This window comes from Nymphalis io, chromosome 8 (assembly GCF_905147045.1).
Source record: "Nymphalis io chromosome 8, ilAglIoxx1.1, whole genome shotgun sequence".
Classification (NCBI taxonomy): domain Eukaryota; kingdom Metazoa; phylum Arthropoda; class Insecta; order Lepidoptera; family Nymphalidae; genus Nymphalis; species Nymphalis io.
Window position 1 is genome coordinate 1,416,938 of NC_065895.1, and position 22,262 is coordinate 1,439,199.

Below are 22,262 nucleotides of genomic sequence, written 5' to 3' on the forward strand. Positions count from 1 at the left end.
TCAACTCACCAAATGAAACACGGGAAATAAGTAACAGAAAACCATTTTAATAACAAGCTTTTGTTTCTCTCTCTGTACAAACGAATAATACGTATTTAGAGTAGATAGAAATATTGTGGCCAGGCCCGATTGTGTGCCATAATTTTTGACCAAACCCAGACATACATATAAACATACATAACAGGTGATTTTAATTAAACTTTGTAAAATTATTTTGAACATATTTTTATATTAACGACTTTATTTATGTTTTATTAGCTTATTAGTGATAAAAGCACGTGGAAGAGACAGAGACATTTCTCTCGTTCATATTGCTGTAAAATTAAAGTAAGTATCAGCCTGTACTGTACCACTGGTTTCCAACGGGCTCCTCTTCTCTTGAATGTTCCGGGCTTATTCCATCACACTGCTCAAATGCAGTTTGGTGGAAATACATGTGACGGAATTTCATTCGAAACATATAGGTTTCCTTTCGACACTCACAGCAGGCACGAGTTGAATGATAAGCACAAATTAATGTCACGAAAATTCGATGGGGCAGTTTGAATTTGTTTTTCAAATTCTGACAATTAACAGAGATCCACCAACCTTCAATGAACTAGCTTGTTTCAAATTGTAATCCTTCTCCTCGAGAGAAGAGGCCATTGCCCAAAAGAGAAGCAGTATAGTTAGTACACTGCTGGAAGTAGAATTAATTTTTTAGGTTGTAAAAAATAACTTTTTAATATTTTACGTATAAAAAACAGCCATTTAGATATAAATTTTATGAGTAAATATAACGACTGTCTATTTTCAGTTATCACAATATTTCAGTAATCAACATTTCCTTTGTGCGAAAATGTTTGTTTGTACAAAGAACCGTAGATTACTTTGCTTTCCATTGCCATATGAAAACAAAAGTTAATACAATGCGATGTCATAGAGATATAAATATATATATATATATATATATATATATATATATATATATATATTTCATAGAGTAATTATATATATATATTTCATAGAGTATATACTAAGTAAATAAAAGCTGAGTGAATTGCATTTGTGAAACTAAAGTTCGCGAGTTGAAATCGAGGCAAATATAATTTTTAATATATAAATTTAATATAATAAAAACGAGATTAATTGGAACACGTAATCCATGTAGTGTTGGTTTCAATAAATACTATGTTATTAATAATTACAAGGGATAATGTTCTCCATAAGGACTTTTCAACGCTTTTTTTTCACACACGGCCATCTGGTCCCAAACTAAGCAGAGCTTAAACTATGGAAACCAGACAATACTATATATACTACTTTTCTTTTGTAAATACATACTTATACAGATAATTACTCTCCTCCTATCATGAGCACAGCTGCTTAGCATACGCTGGTGGCGTGCATGGCGTGGAACGTTGTGGCAGATTCGGGTCCAGAGGTTAGACGAGACTGATATAATAAAAATAGCTGATAATATAATATTTATATATATGTTCTTGACAAGTAAAATTTCAAGTATATTTTTTCATTTCACGTTCTCCGTATACATGACTAAATTTACAGGCAATAGTAATATTTGAAAATGTCTTTTGCTTTGTCCGTGTTTGGCGATTCAATAATTATTACCGAAGCTGAGCTAAGAATACATTTACTTTTACAAAGTTAACAAAAAATCAAAGAGACGACCTCGATATTATCTATCTTCGAGTTTGACTTGAGATACACTTAATATCTCAAAAGTCTTATAAATCAATGTCTTCTTAGCGTTGACTCTTGAATCAACGCTATATTAATGATCTGGCATGTCGACCGAATCCTGTCAAAATGATATATCACCAGATACAAGGTAACTGAAATTGATTTTAAAATAAATTAAATCCTTTTTTGTAATTAATAACACAAAAATAAATAATTATTGCATCTCATTATTAGGAAATGAAGAGTAAGTGTTGGGCAAAATTGGCTTTTAATAAAAAAATTGCACACAATTTATCTTGTATCGTTAATTTGATAAGAGGGAAAACGTTTTTGAATCGTTAATTTAATCTACTTAACGAAAGTCTTATATGAAAAGTATCCTAAATAGTTACCAAATGATAGCTCAATTCTTGGAGTGTTGTGTTGAAAGATTTTATATAACATGAATTTGCCCAAATTCTAGCTTTATCTAGTAAAGAGTTAAGCTGATGTTTGAGTATCATACCCCATAAAGTCTTTAGACCGTTTTAGACAATTAAAGTTGTTGCAGAACGATTTGTCTCTGGCTCCAGCCAGAAAAACAGATGATTGCTTGGAAGGTAGATTAGATATAATACAAATATTTAGTATTATATACGTTGTTCGATGCGGATAAAAATTACCTTTTTTTTTAGTATTCGTACCGTTCATCCGATTGAGTCGAATGATTATAAATCGCATTTGCGTAAACATTTCTAGAGAAATATGATTGACGATCATTGGTGACATTGGTGTTATAAGTCGTATCGATAAAAATATATATTATAACGCATGACCCATTAATTTGCCATTTATTACAGTAAAAGTAAAATAAAACAAGAAAAGTTCGCAGTCAGTTTCGCACTCAATAAGTAGCTCCAGAAAACATTTATAAATCCTTAAACATCAAAGGCCAGCGTCGCACAGAACGAAAACAAACATCTATTTCCTTATAATTTGTAAACTCTTCGAGTATCAAGGGGAAATCGGCTGGAAAGTACGACAGTTTCGCACTACATATGTTAACCCGACGCCAGCCCGGGGCACGCTCCATCTCAAAATTTTTCTAACATATAATTCTGTATTTGGTATCGTTAAATATGAACGCACTTTACACGTTACGACTGAAGTTGAACTTGAGAACATGTTACGTTTATAAATATATGTTTGTTGATTTCTTTCAATTAATTTAATGTTTCAAAACAATACCATAAGTTTTTTAACAAATATAAAATAGGTACATTCTCATTAACTAATATGATAAATAAATGAAACATATAAATATATGTATATAAATTGGTGTTGATGTTGACGCTATTAATTATCTAAATTGCTGTCTTTAAGCTAGGTAAGTACCAACGCTTGGATCACTAGAATAGACCATTATTGTTGAATGGTTTCAATTTTTTTTTGGTTTCCGATGACTACCATTGTATCGTTTCAAAACTCAACACCGCAAATTTGTACTGGAACAAGCCATTTGGTTCTAAGGATACGTTAGATTTAAATCGTTGCGAGTTCCAAGCGATAGGCATAGTTATTATTTAATAGGCATATTTCATTCCTGTCACATGCAAAAAATATTTCGACATGATATAATTCACAGTTTTGTGAAAATGGATAAATTATTACATCCTGTCCATTTCAAGAATGTCTAAACGATATTAATTTTAGTTACAAGAACAACGGCTTACAATAGCTATCGAAAATAAAATTTAAGAGGAAAACAGACTTTTGTGACTTGCATACCAAACTTACATTCGTGTCAGCGTCGTGTCGTAGGAATAGGAGAAAATTTTAAGATGAGGCGCTTCGCTGCCTCTTTGAGCAAAATGCAAATAAAAGGAAGGTTTCTTCGAAATCGTAAATCAAGCCACTCTGGAAAAGCGCTCTAGCGGCGTTTGTTCATTGTACAACGACTATACATTGCTCGTATGACATTTGAAAACTCAATCCATTGTTATGTTTAGAAGTTTAATATAGAATTCTGAACGCTCTTCAATCTATAATTCTATACCGAAACGTTTTGAACTCACTCTGTTTTATAACACTATCATATTTCATACATACTTATTCGTTATCTTGAATCAAATTGAAATTAACTGACGTTTTTACTATTATCTTCCTATCGGACGACGAGCCGGTTGGCGTGGTTGGTAGAACACTTGCCTTTCACGCCGAAGGTTGTGGGTTCGATTCCCACCCAGGACAGACATTTGTGTGCATGAACATGTCTGTTTGTCCTGAGTCTGGGTGTAATTATCTATATAAGTATGTATATACAAAAAAAAAGTAGTATATGTAGTATATCAGTTGTCTGGTTTCCATAGCACAAGCTTTGTACAAGCTTAATTTGGGAGCAGATGGCCGTGTGTGAAAAATGTCCCAGGATATATTATTATTATTATTATATTATTATTATTATATTATTATTATCGGAGTTTATTATATTAAATTTGAATAAATTTGTGATTTTTTTAGATAATTGATAGACAAATTGTAAGCGATGGAATTTTGTCGTGTGGTTGGTGGTAATTGTATTAAATACAGGTTCAATTTTCAACCAGTGACAATCTAATTTCCAAAAATGTGTAAAATATTAAATGACGTCGTATCTGATTACACAATGGACCATCACACGTCAGGTGATAGAATCGTGAACACTTATCAAAATATATATTCATGCTGAGAGAGCATTCAGCTCACAAAGCTAAAAGCGATTACAGCAAATGCCTTTTAAAATATGTGGGTAACATTTCGTGTTTTATTGGCAGATTGGTTCGATTTTTAAAGTTTTCTCTCCATTTATTCGACTAAGCCAAAATATAATGATTACAACGCTGCAACTTTATAAAAATAGTTGTAGTTTATTTTCCCTTAATCATTTTATTGTATGTTCGTAAAATATAAAAAACGGCAATTGTAACGAATACAATTTACACTAGAAACAAGCAAAACTTAACCTTTCTTACCCGATTAGGAACTCTTTAGTGGGACAATAAACGTACGTTATTACGCCAGAATCCGAAAAAAAAGGTTTAAATATTTTCTTAAAAAAAATATATATTTATGTTTGCTAATTTTAAATCAGTTATATCATATCCAACCAAAGTTGAAATCGAATCGAATCGAATTTACTCCTTAAAAAGATAAATAAGATTTGCTACTAGCTAATAATAACATAGATTACTCAAGATCGACCAATGATGTTGAGTTAATTCTATGTCAAAGCTATTTATTAATTATCTGTTCTCCTCTTGTGGTTGGAATACTTTATGTACAATGCTCAGTCCACACAAATATCACCTTTGTTAATTATATATTTTTTAATTATGTTATGTGTTTTTTTTTAATGGATGAAGGAATTATAACCATAATCTTAAAGTCTTCTTCGCCTTACAGGTTTTTTTTAATTTATATCTTGTTTTGATGCTAAAAAAATATTAAAGCAAAAAATTAACTAAATTTGCCGCTCAAGCCTATTCAGCCATCTGGTAAATCTGGTGCAAATGCAGGATCATGCACGAACCCAAAGCTTAAATAAAATATCCGAGATTATTTTTTGTTATATTTCATTTAAAGGTTATTTTATTTATGTTATATATTAATGTTTTTTTATAGTATAGGAGGACGCGCCTATGGGCCATGTGATAGTAAGTGGTCACCAACGCCTATAGACATTGCGATTGTAAGAAATGTTATTACCATCGCTTATATCGACAATGCGTCACCAACCTTGGGAACTAAGATGTAATGTACCTAGTGCCTGTAATTACACTGACTCACTCACCCTTCAAACCGGAACACAAAAATACCAAGTACTGCTGTTTTGCGGTAGAATATCTGATAAGTGGGTGGTACCTACCCAGACGAGCTTGCAAAAAGCCATACCACCAGTAATTTTTGTCGATAAAATCTATTATTAGTCGCGCTCACTCCGAACTTGGAAGAAATCCCTTTTCGAGATGAGTGAGCAAAGCACTATCCAAAAAATAACATATCACTGTAATGAATAAGTATTTTGAATAACGTTTTAATTTTAATTTTAAATATATAATATATCAACATACAAAAGCAGGGGAATGGGCAGGTATTAGATATACTATGTAAGGTCTTCTAGACCGATTTCAGTCACGGTGGCCAATCTCAAGAGAGATGGGAATTGAACCTCCGGGTCAGCGCCCCTATATCTAGCCACTAGACCAACGAGGCAGTGCAAATATACTATGTACTGTTTCAGTATCAAATAAACAAATTCACTTTCGCATTCATTATATTAGTTACGACTGTCTACTGGATATAATTAAAGCTTTAAAAACAATAAATATTTACCGATTGCCAATATAAGCCAATACAACGTGAAATGAAAATATTCGCTAACACAGTTACAAAGAGTTAAAAATAAAAATGCCGAAGCAATTACCGTCCCTAACTTTAAGAAGGCCATTGACAGCCGAACAAACAGGATTACTCCCATCCCAAACCTCATCGTAGGCTTACGACGCTCACAATAAATTGTTCAAAAATTACATAGCGAGTTTACGGGCGGGGAAGCGGAACTCAGATATATAAAAGGCAATAAAAATAAATTGGACGCGCGACTACGGCTCTAGTAGGGTTTATTGGAGTTATGCTTGGTCCGATCATCCCTGACTTCGCCGGCAAATGAATTGGTCTGTGTATGAATGTTGGTCGATAAAATTGTACCAATACGTTTACATGGCTTAGTAGTTCTTAACCGATGATCAGCATAGTAACAGTCTGTTAATGTCCCACTGCTGAGCTAAATCCTCCTCTCCCTTTTTGAGGAGAAGGTATAGAGCTTATTTCATCACGCTGCTCCAACGCGGATTGGTGGAATACACATGTGGCAGAATTTTAGTGAAATTAGACACATGCAGGTTTCTTCACGATGTTTTCCTTTACCGTAGAATCACGAGATGAATTATAATCACAAATTAAGCACATGAAAACTCAGTGGTTCTTGCCCGAGTTTAAATGATCGTGGGTATCATCGGTTAAGATTCATGCGTTCTTACTACTGGGCTATCTCGGCTGTTGATCTGATCTGATGATCAGCAATCTTCGCTCAAACCACCAATACTTACTGAAGTCTCATGTACTTGTGTGTTTATAATTCACCCCATGCTCGACTGTGAAGGAAATCGCCGTCAGGAAAATTGAACATGTCGGTTAAAAGTCTACCGTATGTTTACAAAGTCGAGTTGGAGAGGTACTTCTCAAAAGGAGAGACGGCCTCAGGCCAGCAGTGCGGCACTTACTTTACAGGCTGTTACGTGTTCATGTTAATACATTTATACGATAATTGTCAGTTTGATGTTTCGTTTAGTTCCTATATATTAAGCGATTTTCGTGACAACTGAAAAGCTTAGAATAACCGAAAACCGAAATGTCTCATTACCAAGAATTAGTCTTCTATTGTTTTTAAATAAGTTAATCATAGTTTTTTTAGAAACTAAACATATTTATGTCATAAATATTCATATATTGTAGGTGCAAATGCTTCCCATAAATTAGTGTTCAATTAAATAGTCGCGAAGGAATGTTTGTAAGGCCGTCGAGCACTATGTCGTGGTTTTATAGAAATACCACAATTATATATTTAATTAAATATTATTTATCCTGCATGAAAATCAACGAAACCTAATTCGACTATATAATCCTTTATCAAAAATCAAAGACTTTTAAAGACGAGATTTAAATTGATTAATTGGCAAAGCTTATATATAAAATAATAAAAACAGCTGTTTTTTTTGTTGAAAAAGCAGATTAAACAAGTCTAAAAAAACTTTCAAACTTTTGCAATTAGTCCAATAAAGCGAGTAGTATTTTAAAACGAAAGTCTGAACTGATCAAAGGGTAATTAACTTTATCGAGAAGATTCGATGGCGTTGGAAATATTTTATGATATCTGTACTAAATTCTCATAGTTTTTATTTTATTTTCTCGTATTTTCTGTTCATTAATTAAAAATACCGTGATAGATCAGTGGATATATTCCATATGAATATTAACTTTTATCATGGGCTCTGAGCAAGCAACTGAGTTTTCGTGTGACATCATTTTGTTTATAGCTTTTATTTTACTTGTTTATTTGATTTCGTTTGAATTTCGCTATTAAATCGTAACAATTTTTCGTGAGAAATCTTAAAATCACTAAGTGCTTTTATAATTTACGTACAATCTTATGTTGTAATTATACTCTCGTCTCAAAAAATTCAAATGAGGATAAATAATATTATACATAATATGCAGCCACTTATTTGTCAGATCTGTAATTAAGACAAAACTTTAAAACATTGCCTAATATTTAGATGATACCGACATTATAAAGAATAATATGGGAAATGGCTCGCAGTGAGCCTCCTGCTCGTTTACCCCTTTAATAAAACAAAAATTGCGGTGTTACATATCTCAGCAATGGCCTTACTAATGCTCGCCACTTTGGATTGCCTATTGACGAAAGGATTATCGTTGCATTATTTTGATATATTAGGGCCGCCTAGCGATGTAAACGTCACTGATTCAAAGCTGATCCCTAGGGCTATTGGCGTAGCCGCTACTAACACAAGGTGTACGCTTTATAGAAGGAGTAAATAGGAATATTACTAATTCTTTCATGTATAACTTTTAAAAACATACAATGTTGATTGATAAAAGAATAATAATAATACTACTTGAGCAAACAGCAAAATTTAGTATTGTTGTGTTCCGATTTGAAGCAGTGTAACCAGTGAACCATTTTAACTACAGGAACAACGGACATAACATCTTATTTCCCAAGGTTAGTGGCGCATCGACGATGTAAGAAATGGTTAATATTTGGTACAATGCCACAGGATAATCTTTTAGACGGCGTGTTTTTGCTTTAAATTTGTAATGTGTATTAATTTTGTATTTTATAAAAATGTCTGTACATAAATATAAATAAGTAATTTCCATATTTAGATCCTTATTCATGAATTCAATATACCTAACGAATTGTGTAGCTTTGTTCTAAGTTTGTAAATAAACCATATTAGTTTTTAATTAAAGAAAATTTACCTAGTTGAAATAAAATTATTAACAAAAAAATATTTGTATACACCATCCTACATTGGAGAAATATGGTAAATTATTCTAAGTAAAATAAAAATTTAAACAATGACGTATTTCGAATTCAGCTGAAGCTAGTGTTTTTGGAAATAAAGCATTGGCACATAATCCGGTTACTCCGGCTTAACCGAGAAGTTTTAACTAAAAGCTATTAAAGCAATTAATCAGGACAAAAAAATTGCTGACTCTTTGAATGTAGGTAATGGCTTTCAAAACAAAGTCTACTTAATGAATATTATAATATTAAAAAGTATTAGAATTTAGATTATCTTGATTATAATGAATGTCTCTCTCTATGAATTGCATACTGCAAGTTTCTGACAAATGTTTTATTTCTTCATTTCAATATAATAATAGTCCTCCAGACCGATTTCGGCCACGCCGGCCAATCTCAAGAGAGATTAGCCAAATGAGCAGGACATATTATAGTGCACAAGTGTGTGCGCAAACTACTCCCTATTGGGAGGTGGTGTACTCTCTATTCCTTAGCTCTCATAATCCGATGGGACGGCAATCCAACACGACCGTAAAGAGTTCAGGTGCAGGACCAACGGCTTTACGTGCTTTCCAAAGCACGGGATTGTACACACTTCCAACTTCCAGACTCAGGGCTGCTACAGAGACTTTTCTGACAGAAAAACCAAATAACTTTTTATTGGCCCGATCTAGGAATTGAACCCAGGGCCTCCGGGACCTGCGGCCTTATTTCTAGCCACTAAACCAACGAGGCACGTGAATAATAAATATTGATAAACAACAAATTAGGGTAGTAAAAGGGACAAGAGCAAGTGTCAATCGACTTCACCTACTCGATAATGTAACACGCGGAACACTTATCTCTTATGATGTAAATTCGTCGAATGTTTTTTTTGAACGAATTTTCTTTTGTTTCTCTCAGTTTTTAGTAAAAATCGAATTCGATATTCACGTATGAAGTTAATAAACACTATAATTAAAAAAAAAAACGTACATTAAGTCACGCTTTCACGGCTAAGACACAGAACCGATTTTGATGAAAATTGGATACGAATCAAACTTGAACCCAAGGACGGACATAGATGGCATTTTATACTTTACACCTGTCTCACCTGACTCACAAGCAGACGAAGCCCCGGGTGAAAAATAGTTTTGAATAAGTCTTAAAACAAGCTCAAATGATTAAGAAGTTTTTTTAACGCCCCATTAATTTATGTATTCTTTGCTATATTGAATTGTTGCCGGCTTCTATAAACTGCCCAACTTGTAACAAAGTTTCAGTACCATCCAGAAGCAAGTCGAGACTTGCTTATGAAGGCTTGTTCAGAACTTCCATAGGCTTTATTAACTACGTCCTGTCAATGACGTTACACATGTGGTCACATTAATATTGCTCTCGCATATTGTTCCTTATAACAATAGGCATAAGATTCAAGCAACTTAACTTCTTCATTTATAGTGCCATGATTATAAATCGGTATTGTTTTTGGATTATATTCCTTATTGCTATTGCAATAAAGTCATATATCATTATTCTTGGTCGTCCTTAAACTTTAACGAACAGTTTGATACATATATAAGTCAGCAGAAGTTGTGCCTTAGACCCAAGTTAATCATATCAATCACGTGTCGTGACGTGATTGATATTATTACCTTGCCTTACAATCACAGTAATACTCAGACAGAGTATACAATGGGGTAAAAGCATCGGCGTGTCAATATATAATTTAGGTAAGGCCATCTATGGCATATATCTATGGTATAATTCAAACGTTATAAAAATTAACGGTGATTCGTCGATGACGTTTAACCACGAGATGGCTGTTGGCTTGACATTCCGTCAGAGTGACAACAGCTTAAATCATTCTCCTCTAAATATTGATAGTCTCAATCGATGACGGTGCACAGCCGTGATTCAAATATATGTAATTAATATTAACTAACGTTAAAACATAATATAATAATAATAATAATATAATAATAATATCCTGGAACATTTTTCACACACGGCCATCTGATCCCAAATTAAGCTTGTACAAAGCTTGTGCTATGGAAACCAGACAACTTATATACTACATATACTACTTTTCTTTTAAAAATACATACTTATATAGATAATTACACCCAGACACAGGACAAACAGACATGTTCATGCACACAAATGTCTGTCCTGGGTGGGAATCGAACCCACAACCTTCGGCGTGAAAAGCGAGTATCTACCAACCACGCCAACCGGCTCAATAATAAAATAAAAAGATCGTACCGATCCCGTTACTGTGCAATGATTTCTCTACTTAAGGTTTTAGCCTTGGAGCTTATTCCACCGCGCCGCTTCTTTGCAGTTTTCGGGGTAAATATAAATAGCAGGATTTCGACAATTTTTTTTTTTAATTTCTTTCATAGCTGTTCATGAGATGAATTATAAAAATTAACCGCTTATTTGGATACTAACCATGGATAAGCCGAGATGGCCTAGTGGTTAGAACGCGTGCATCTTAACCGATGATCGTGGGTTCAAACCCGGGCAAGCACCACTGAATTTTCATGTGCTTAATTTGTGTTTATAATTCATCTCGTGCTTGACGGTGAAGGAAAACATCGTAAGGTACATCGTACATCCTTCTCCTCAAAAAGGGAGAGGAGGCCCAGCCTAGCCCAGCAGTAGGACAATAACAGGCTGTTACTGTTACATGGATCCAAAATATACTAAGCATAGACTAATTTTAATAAATAAAATCAATAAGTTAATTTAATCATAATAAACCATTTTATTATATATATATACTATTTTATTATAATACAAATTTATGTTTATTTCATACCTAAATTATTCCGGCACAAGAGACATAACATCTTAGTTCCCACGGTTGGTAGCGAATTGGCTATTTAACAATCTTTTTAAATGTTGAATGGGCGGTCTTTTCGAATTTCAAAAATTTGAATCCTCGACCTCAAATTAGCATCCATGTTTTTATCCACCAGGCTCGGCTCGAAATTCCTTTTTCTTAAAAGTATAGTATCTTAATTAAAGGATTTACTTATATCGTAATACCTATGTATTAATACGACTAGAGTGAATATCGAAAATTATTGAAAGCAGACATCGTAATCACAAAGGGTCGTCATATTGTTTTATTAATTACTAGCTGAACTCGCGGCGCGCGGAATTCAGTTTGTGATTAAAATACAATTTCTACAATTTTTATGAAGACGGACTGAAGTCATTTTAAATATTTAAATAACATTTGAGCATTTTCAATTTTAAAATAGTAGAACTTGCACACAAACCTTAATGTATCTGTTAAAGTATTTTACTCCCACGATAGGTAAAAAACTAAGCCAATGTCCATCCTCGGATTTCAAGCTTGCTTTTTACTAAATTTCACCAAAATCGGTTCAGTAGTTTAGTCGTGAAAGTAGAACAAACAGACAGGGTTACTTCCACATTATTATAATATTAGTCCAATTAAAAATAAGAACAGCTTAAGAACGAACGGATTAAAAAACAATAATCCAAATCGATATCTATCCGATCACGTTCTGTTAAATAGAAACAGATTAATTTCTTCCACTGGATTATTCCGTCGTCCCGCACGTGTATCGGGTAGTGAGTAGCGGGTAGTGGGTAAGGGGTAGTCGGCGAGGGGGTAGACAATAAAGAATATTGACACAATAACTAGCTCCACTCGCACGCTTGCACCAGACTGGAATATTAGATGTGCCAGCGTGACCATTGTCATTGTAAATTATACGTACGATTTTTTTAATTCTATCATATTTAATCTGTGCAAATAATTATCTAAATAGTTAATATGTGTAAAATATTACGGTTCTACTTACAAAATAATGTTAAGCGGGCGATTAGTTGAGCAATGTTGTGTCTTCTTTTTTCGAATGTCAAATCAATAATGACAGCCGCTGTGTAACGTTTGTATATAATATTACAATAGTAAACTAACAATATTTTACATAAATAAGTTAAAATATTATATTATTGTTAAAATAACATATTTTTATTATTAAAATAAGGTTTTTTTTAATTATTTCAAAAAATACTCTAACGTTTACAAATGGTCCCACTTAATAATGACATTAAGAAATATAATTTAAACATATATAAAAATATTTACTTCGTATTTAATCAATCAATCCTTATATTATTATATATCACATAACATTGAAAAGCCGTGTTTGTTATGATTTATCTAGCATCATTATAATAACAATGAATTGAATTGAAACATACAATACAATTGAAATCTTAGCTTAATGGCTTTCAGTGCATACAATATCAATCAACTTAATTAGGGCCATTCAATTTGTCATTTGAGAATGATCAATTGTTTTTATTAAATTGTCAAAATCACCGTTTTGAGTCACTTCTGGCATGACATTAAAGTATATAATTAGTTTTCACTCATCATCATTAAATGGTTCAAAATTTGAAACCGAATAATCTCATATCATGTGTCATCTATTTTATACTTGACATTGGCAGAATATTTTGCGCTCAAACAGCGTAGACACGCAAGAAAAGAGAAAAAAAAACTATACAAGCTTGATGACATAGAGTCGACTAATCAAAAGGCCTAACACAATATAAATGTTGGAACTGTTGATTAATCAATAAGAGTTACTTTAATGTCACTAAAACTTATAATTTAATTAAATTGATCCGTAGTCTTCATTTGTTCTTATTCAATATTGTGTGAAGCATTGTATTCCAAACAATTATTTACATTTGACAAATTATAATACGGCTATGACGTTAGACCTTTAAAGTATTTGGTAAAGAAAATGCGTTATCTTTATTCAAACTACAAAATAATCTTAATTTTTTCTAGCGATATTTTTTTCTTCATACAATGGACACACGCTTGTATGAGAACACAACACCAGGGGAATCCGAAACGAGCTCTTAATAATGTTCTCTATGATATCGCCTCACTATTGCTAAATGGTTTGCCTGCGTATATCAGATTTATGAGCTGCTTTCACAAAATACACCTTAACACATATAGCATAGAGTTTATTATACATTTCACTTTGTGAATAGCAGAAAAATTGAATAGTGAAGTATTTCATAACGAGCTGAAACGAGTTTGTGGCGTGATAATTTTTCCACGTGGTCTAATCACGGATTGTAGAATTTAAATACACATATGTTTTAATGTCGTGGGTTTTTTTGTCTATGATAATTGTCTACATGTAAATTAAAAAAGTTATCCACGTTTGGCACGCTTCTAACGCTAAGTGAATGAAGCTTTATTATCATCACAATAAAAAATCAGGATCTATTTAGCTTTACTTATGTCTACCAACATTAAAAAAATACATCAATGGCAAGAGAAAAGTACATCAGTACGTGAGTATCTCTCCTGTAGGCACGATGTCTATTATTTCTATTAAAACCCTAATCACATTGTTTTTATTGTATTCTCCCTCTGTGGCATACCGCTGATGATACAAAGCAAAATCGCCATGCTGGGGATGGACGTTCGCTGCGACCTTAGTCCAAGGGATTACATCGAGGCTATTATAAAAACAGCTTCACGAAAACTCGGAGTTCTGAACAAGGTGCGGCGTTTTTTCACGCCACAACAACTGTGACTGTTATACAAAACACAGGTAGGGTCTTGCGTTGAATATTGCTCGCACCTTTGGGATGGCTCCGCTAAGTACCTACTGGGTTGCAACGACGTGCAGTACGCATTATTGGCGACGTAAAGGTCACAAACACCCTTGAACCTTTACAATTGCGTCGCGAGATAGCAGCACTGAGCGCTTTCTATCGACTGTATCACGGCGAGTGCTCTGAGGAATTATTCTCTCTAATTCCTGCTTCCCCCTTGCTTCTTAAGTCCACGCGAGCTGGTTCTCGATGTCACCGCCTAACTGTGACATCAATTCCATCGCGCACAAAGAAATTTGGCAACTCCTTTCTTTTTCGCACTACCAAAAAATGGAATTCCTTATCAGCTCACGTGTTCCCCTCCTCTTACAACCCGGGTTCCTTCAAACGAGGCGTGAAGAGGCATCTTGCGGGCCGGCAAGGCGGTGACGGCTAGTACAGAACATTCTTCCCGACTGTACTGGCCGTCGTCGCGTTTGGACTCTACTGCCACTTACCATCAGGTGGAGTAGAGTCATTTGCCATCCCGGACATTTAAAAAAAAAAAATTCAGATTTTAATTTTAATTCATTGATGATTAAATAATACTCATAACGAATGGTATCAACCACAAACATATACCTAAATATAGCTACTTAATTTATCATACACTACTTAAAAATAAGAAAATCAGAAAATAATAATGATATAAAAATAAGAAATTACACATATGAATTTTTAAGAAATAACTTTGTGTAATATATAACTTAGGGAGAATGTGAGAGATTTTAGACAATAATATTACGAATATAAAGCCAATTCATATAAAATATTTCATTACCATTATAAATTCCGAACAATCTTTGAAAACATATAAATTAAAAATTTAGCAAAACGTTTCTATAATTCGCATTAATAAAACAGAATAATCATGAAAAACATTTACATATATTTATTGCGTTAAGCTGTTGTCTTCGTAGCGACGCTCGTAGCTCCGTAATTGGCTTGTTTCCACGTCTGCTTTTTTCTACTGATGATGACACTCATATTATCCCGTCTAGATTGTCGCCAGTTACGGGCTTTGTTAGCGAAGAAGATAAGATACCGTTATGTTCTGTTTTTGTCTCATAACGAATCTAATTTTTGAGATATTTTATTTATTGATGTTTTAAATCGTTCGAGCGTTACTTAGCTTAATTAATAGACTTGCAATGCCGACTGTAACATTTTATAATCGTGTCAAACTTTTACATTTTGATGGATCTAGAATTAGATCTGTGTTAGTAATGATGATGACTCTGATGGTGTCCTCTTGACTGATTTCGGCCACCTACGCCTCTACGCCCTATGTCTTCCCTCAGTTTGTTAGTTTTAGAGACTAGCGAACTGTGAACAGGTCATATTATAGTGCATAATACAAGTTGCACAGTTGCACATAAACTCGTATATGTGCAACTTGCAACTTTCTATTAACACACTCTCATAATCCGAAGGGACGGTTATGGACGGTTCGGACTGGTTTGCAGGACAAAACGACTTTAAGTGGTTTCCTGTGCACGATAGTATACCCACTGTCATCTTTCAAACTCCAAAAAATGTGTTGCCATGAACTTTTTATTGCCCGAACCGTGATTTGATCTCAGGACCCCGAATCTGCGCCTTTATATCCTAACCAATGAGGTAGATTAAAATTATTGGTCATTTTTATCACAGTACTATCAAATGCGTTACATTTTTCGTTCGCGGCGACATATTACTTTAAAAAACGAATAACAATAAGTTTCGATCTATGATTTATGCCGTTTCGTGTTCAATATGGCGTCGTTTGTGGCACTGTTACGTTCGCTTTTTAGCTTTTGTCTTCGCCACGTTCCGTATCAACACGCGATGTCTCCATTCGCTTCGTTTCTGATAACTTATTTTTATGTGTCGTTGAAATCATATTAATTTTATATATGTAAATGGTATTATAAATCTAACGACTCGTAAATGCTACTGCTGGGTAAATGTCTTCCCTCTTAAGCAGAAGACTCGGAACTTATTCCAGTGAATAGATATGTAGATATTTGGCAGTGTTTCCTTCATCACAGTCTTCGTGCTGTTTTCCTTCAACACCGAACGAAAGAGCAATTATAAACACAAATATACCTATAATGTTTATACATACTCAAGGGTGTTTGCCTGGGTTTGAACATGTGATCTGCGACTGAGCTCCACGTACTCTATCAACTTTTCCATTTCCACTGCATTCAAAAAGGTATAGATACAACCATTTCTTTTACTTGTTAATTATTAGTAATTTAAATGAATTTTAAGAAATCCAAATACAAGAAAGTTTGTCCAGATACATTTCCATTTTAGGTGAAAAGAAATTTATTACCTAAGTCAAAATCTTATTTCAATATGAAACAATAAATTGCTTATCGAATGGTCTTTGAAATTTATATATTTTAAAATTTCAATACATATTAGCAAAAAGTAACTAACGTTTCAATGTCATTATTCAATTTAAAAAAATTACACTTTCGGTTTAGAAAGAAATCGTAGACTTGAGAATATCAAAGTTAAAAAAAAACAAATAAATATATATTATATACATATATAGTGACAGTAATAAAAAGTAGGGGGTGAGCGATAATGTCTATTGGTGAGTTACCAAAACCATAACAATCATTTTTTTATGTAGCTTACAACTGCTACCTGCTAATTTATCTTGTTTTTTTTTATAGAATAGGAAGGCGGACGAGCATATGGGCCACCTGATGGTAAGTGGTCACCAAACGCCCTTAGACAATGGCATTGTAAGAAATGTCAACCATCGCTTACATAGCCAATGCGCCACCAACCTTGGGAACTAAGATGTTATATCCCTTGTGCCTGTAATTACACTGGCTCACTCACCCTTCAAACCGGAACACAACAATAACAAGTACTGCTGTTTTGCGGTAGAATATCTGATGAGTGGGTGGTACCTACCCAGACGAGCTTGCACAAAGCCCTACCACCAGAATCATATATATAGGCCATAACGCCTATTTATTTATTTATTTATTTGAATTGTAAATACGTTATACGTTAATATTACAAACTAAATTCAACGCTGACATAGTCACAGGTTTTGATTATATAATAGTTTCTAATATTAAATAAATTAATTCATATTATATTAAAGACAAAACGCAACTGAAATAATAAAAAATAACAAATTAAATAAGAAAACATATAATTTAATTTAAAAAAAATTAATACGATTTTAAATTATTTCTCTTCATTGGTTTTTGAATAAATTTATTAACTCAAAGTTAAAGTTTAATTTCATTAATTTCCGATCAGAGACAGCAAATAAACAAACCGAATAACGAAATGGCCCGACGAGGTGATTTCATTTCCGCTCTGGAGCTAAGGTCGATTAGACAGACTGACGTTTGAGAAAGCGGCGAACTAAGATTTACGTATTTAGTGTAGCGTCAGAAAAAAAATTTGCCAACAATTGTGGATATTAGTAGAGGTTTGCACATAGACGAGCATTTGTGCTATATTCTTGACCTATCCAGATAAATAAAATAGTGACAGCTGTGCTATTCTGTAAGCGTTCTTACACTTCGTTTTTCTTTTTTTTTCAAAGTCAAAAATATTTACAAAATGTAAAAGCGTTACATTGTAAGAAATAAATGAAAATATAATTATTATTATGATTTTTTACATTATGTTCAATTAATTATTTCATTAAATTATAATATTGTTCTAGACATCTACTGTAGAAATAAATAGTTTTTACTCATAGTCATTAAGCGTTTAAAAATTGGAAACCGAATAATCTCATATCATATATGTCATATATTTTTTACGTGACATTGGCAGAATATTTTGCGCTCAAATAGCGTAAATACACGCCAAAAAAGGGGAAAAAAGAAGCGTTACACGTACTTATTGATTGTCATAAATCTAACTCGTGATATGTTGAAAACCGACTTAGTCGGTACATACGCTATTTTGATGCTTGTACCCTTTAGTTATAAGCGTTATAATTTTATACACAATGTTGCGTCTCAACATCTGATATTTCACTATCTTTGTCTACGGTGAGTTTCGAGTTTGTCCTTAGAGAATAGCATAGCTACAACTTTTGACATATCATTTTGTCCTAAATGAATAATGAATAAACTTACTTAACTTTTTATTTAGAAAAAATACTTAATAATTATAGTTAAAAAAAAGGTCCAATTTTATGCGGACGGTATTCAGTAAAAGCTAATTTAATCGGTCGGCTGCTGGCGTCAGTTTATCTCCCGCCGATGTAATCGAAAACAACTGGAAGACCAACAGACCGCGATCTTTAAAGTTGGCGACTTGGTACAGACGCCTTCTGAAGGCACATAGTATACGACTTCACCAATGAATCCGATAAATAAACTGATTTGTATGACATTAACGAAATTGTTCAGCATATTAAGGATTTCAAACATCGCCATGAGGAAACTGCAATTATAATCCATCAAAAGACTACCAAACACAAATATAACCCAGTCTCTGTACTCGATAATTCTTAATATAAATTATATTTTGGTAGCGCAATATTAACAGACATAAAGGTGTATTATTGTGAATATGTGTCTATTGTCTTGTTTATTTAACTAAACAATATTAACTTGTTTATTGTTACAGAGCTCTCCAACATACACCCTACTCACACGTAGCCTTGTACTGTTAATTTGTAATCTATAATCAAAGCCATGAGAATGATATCATACACAGTTTAGTACTTTTAAATCACTTTACATTTTTCTAATAAAATAAATATTATATAGAAATCTTAATAATTAAGATTGCACGCATCATACTGGGTGAAATAAATCCATATCAGATATTAGCAGATATTACTCGGGTTTTGGTCGAGGGTTGCGATGAAAATCTGAGCAACCACCAGGACTTTTTTTTAGTGAGAGAAACAACTTACATTTGTAAGTGATATTGCTCTTTATTTGTTACTTACACACACACACACATATAGATTACTTAACTGATATAAACCTTGCTCACACGCAGCCTTGAGGTGGACTGTCAATACTGAAAGATATCAAGATGAGATCATAGACATTTTTTATAGTTTTGACATTTTCCTAACACTATATGTCGTTGACATAGCTCGGTTGGGCGTTAGTGATATAATTATAAGCAGCGTGCAAACCACACACCCCTGTGCCCTGTGTTTGCTGTGAAAAGTGTCATAGTTTCGTTCAGCACTACCCATTCATCCATTGATTTATTAGGCGGGAGAAGGATTGCATCGCACTAGACCAATGAGGCATTAACATATATATTATATTTTTGTGAGTCTTTTCATTCGGGCATTTAACGTATATCCACGCCTTGACACGTGAACGTGTCGGTGGAAAAATCCTTCGCTTATAATAGGATCGCGACAGATTTTGTTTTCCGCTTAAAATGTTTTTTTTCCACTGTAAAGCAACGCCTATTTTTCGAGCCCCTCTAGTTTAGGGTGAAGCTTGTATTAAGAGTGGGGACGACAATAATCCACGATTAGCATATTTTATGCATCATTCATAACAAATCATGTTTAGCTTCTTTTTATAATTTTGATTTCTCATGAATAGTTATATTTTAGAATTATATTTTAAAGGATAAAAAATACAGGCTTAATTAAAAACAAAAAAGTTTATTACATTTAATTTTTTTTTGGTAAATGCAAATTACCCAGAAAACAACCAAAATGTATGATACATACAATAATATTATGACATCCACAGTTTTAGTTCCTCATTAACTTATAAGTAGAAGCGGAATTCTTATTAATTAATACGAATTATAAGAAATAAATAATAATTAATAATAAAAATTAACAATGGCGTCGCTACCGCTAGTTAATTATATTTTTTTACTACCATTTTCTCACAGAATTTTCTACACGGGTAACATTTTTAATAATTGCAGAGACTTTTTCCGTTTATAAAGTTTTGTCATACTGATTGATATTCACAGTAGAGTGCCCAAAATTATAATTAAATTTCCTTCCTTAACATTATTAAGTACGCGTTTCAATACAAAACTAATTAACTTTCTCAATTTAAAAAGAAAATAAAGACAAAGTTTTATATTCTGTGAAAAAATGCTGAAAATTCGAAATATTATTCTAATATATTTACATTAATATAGTTAATTAGAAACTGGCAGTTTTCAGAAGGCACGCATTCGTAAAGCACATGTGTAAATTACTTTAAAGGCACAATTTTTACAATACTAAGTTTTATCTTTATCTTGCTATAATTAAATAAAAATAAAAACTTTGTTCGCCCGCCTTTAAAAATTGTGAATTGAACTTCCTTGCGCACGATGAGAGTAACTATATGGTCGGATTTCAGTGCAACGTTATTACATGTAACGTGCCAAAATAAAATGATTTTGACACAAATTTCACGTCCATTTGTTTTTTTTAAATAAGTTGTATTTGTAAATAACATACTGATATTCCTTTCTTTACCAGTATTTTTATAAAAATATATATCGCAATAATTGTGCTGCTAATAGTTTATTGTGCGCTCAGCTTAATAGCTACAAAAGCCTACTTATGTATGTATCTAAATGTGATGTTTTTTTTTTAAATATTAATAATAGATATGTTATTGCGATATGGTTTTAAATAAGGCACTTTATATCTAATATTATATTGAAATTTAAATATTTATTTATTACATTCGAATATTTACATTTTTTAAATATAATTATTGCTAATCAAAGCGTACGATTCAATGCCTTCTAAAATATTATTTTTTTATGAGAAGGAAGATTCGTTAGTACGAAAATATTAATATTTATGTTCAGCTACAAACACATCGTCTCATTTTAAAATAAACTTAAATAATATTATTATAAATCACATTTTACAAAAACACTCATACATTTTTGTCACGTGTATCACACTCGTGTACTAATTTTTATATTTTTCATTTTTTTATTCTAATAATATCTAATATGGCGTAAATACCGACGTGATTCATGTTTCATTATCGTGACTAGTAATACGTTATATTATATATATGTATATTGTAATATTTTACCTTAAAACATTTTTGGGCAAAAATATTTAAGGTAATTTTTACAAAAATAAAATCGAATATAAATCTCATGAGGCATTATTATTTTGTCCTTTGTCTGTTATATACATTTGACGATGAAATTAACTTTTTAAAAAAAGGATAAATTCATAATATTGCAACTTTGACATGCATTATAATATACGTATATGTGTATTATTATTTTTTTTAATTACAATTTCAGCTTTGTTCAAGAGATAATTAATAATATAAAACGTAATTTTATGAAAAGCCACCATTTTAACTGTCAATTGTCGCCACAGATTTAAAAAATATAAATTTATTAACAAATATTATTCGCCGATTGTTGACGCCGGATGTTTGAATGGTTAGATCCATTATCTATTAATTCATTTACGATAAGATCATTTCGAAAAAGATCTTTAGTTTATGATGTTTCACGGCGTCAATATCTGTCCATGCTAGTAGAATCCTGGCTAGTGACGTCACTTGCGGCGTCGGTCGAACTGGAATCTGAGGCGTCCACGTCAGACGTAGGGTTGACGTCAGAGGTGGCGTCGACGTCAGAGGTGGGGTCGACGTCGGAGGTCGAGTCACCGTCGGAGGTGGCGCCCGTGTCGCTAGCGAGGCCGAGATCGGTGGTCGGATATCAAAGATGCTCGTCGCGACCGTTCAAAGGTTGTCGCTCGGTATGGTCCGAAGGCCGGTTACGTTTGAAGAATCCGCACTGGAATCCGATTCGATAAAGATACATACAATAATATACATTTATCACGAAACATTAA

General features: G+C 32.9%; 1 protein-coding gene across 5 annotated transcripts in view; it reads right to left on the bottom strand.

The window, feature by feature from the left end:
* Positions 1-20,061: 20,061 nt before the first annotated feature.
* LOC126770162 (integrin alpha-PS2) overlaps positions 20,062-22,262 on the bottom strand; it is a 104,004-nt gene continuing 101,803 nt past the window's right edge. For all 5 annotated transcript variants that reach the window (XM_050489375.1, XM_050489372.1, XM_050489374.1 and 2 more), the window contains one exon: positions 20,062-22,204. In XM_050489375.1, the coding sequence (XP_050345332.1) occupies positions 22,127-22,204 (78 nt within the window). In that variant the 3' untranslated portion in view covers positions 20,062-22,126. The remainder of the gene's footprint in view (positions 22,205-22,262) is intronic.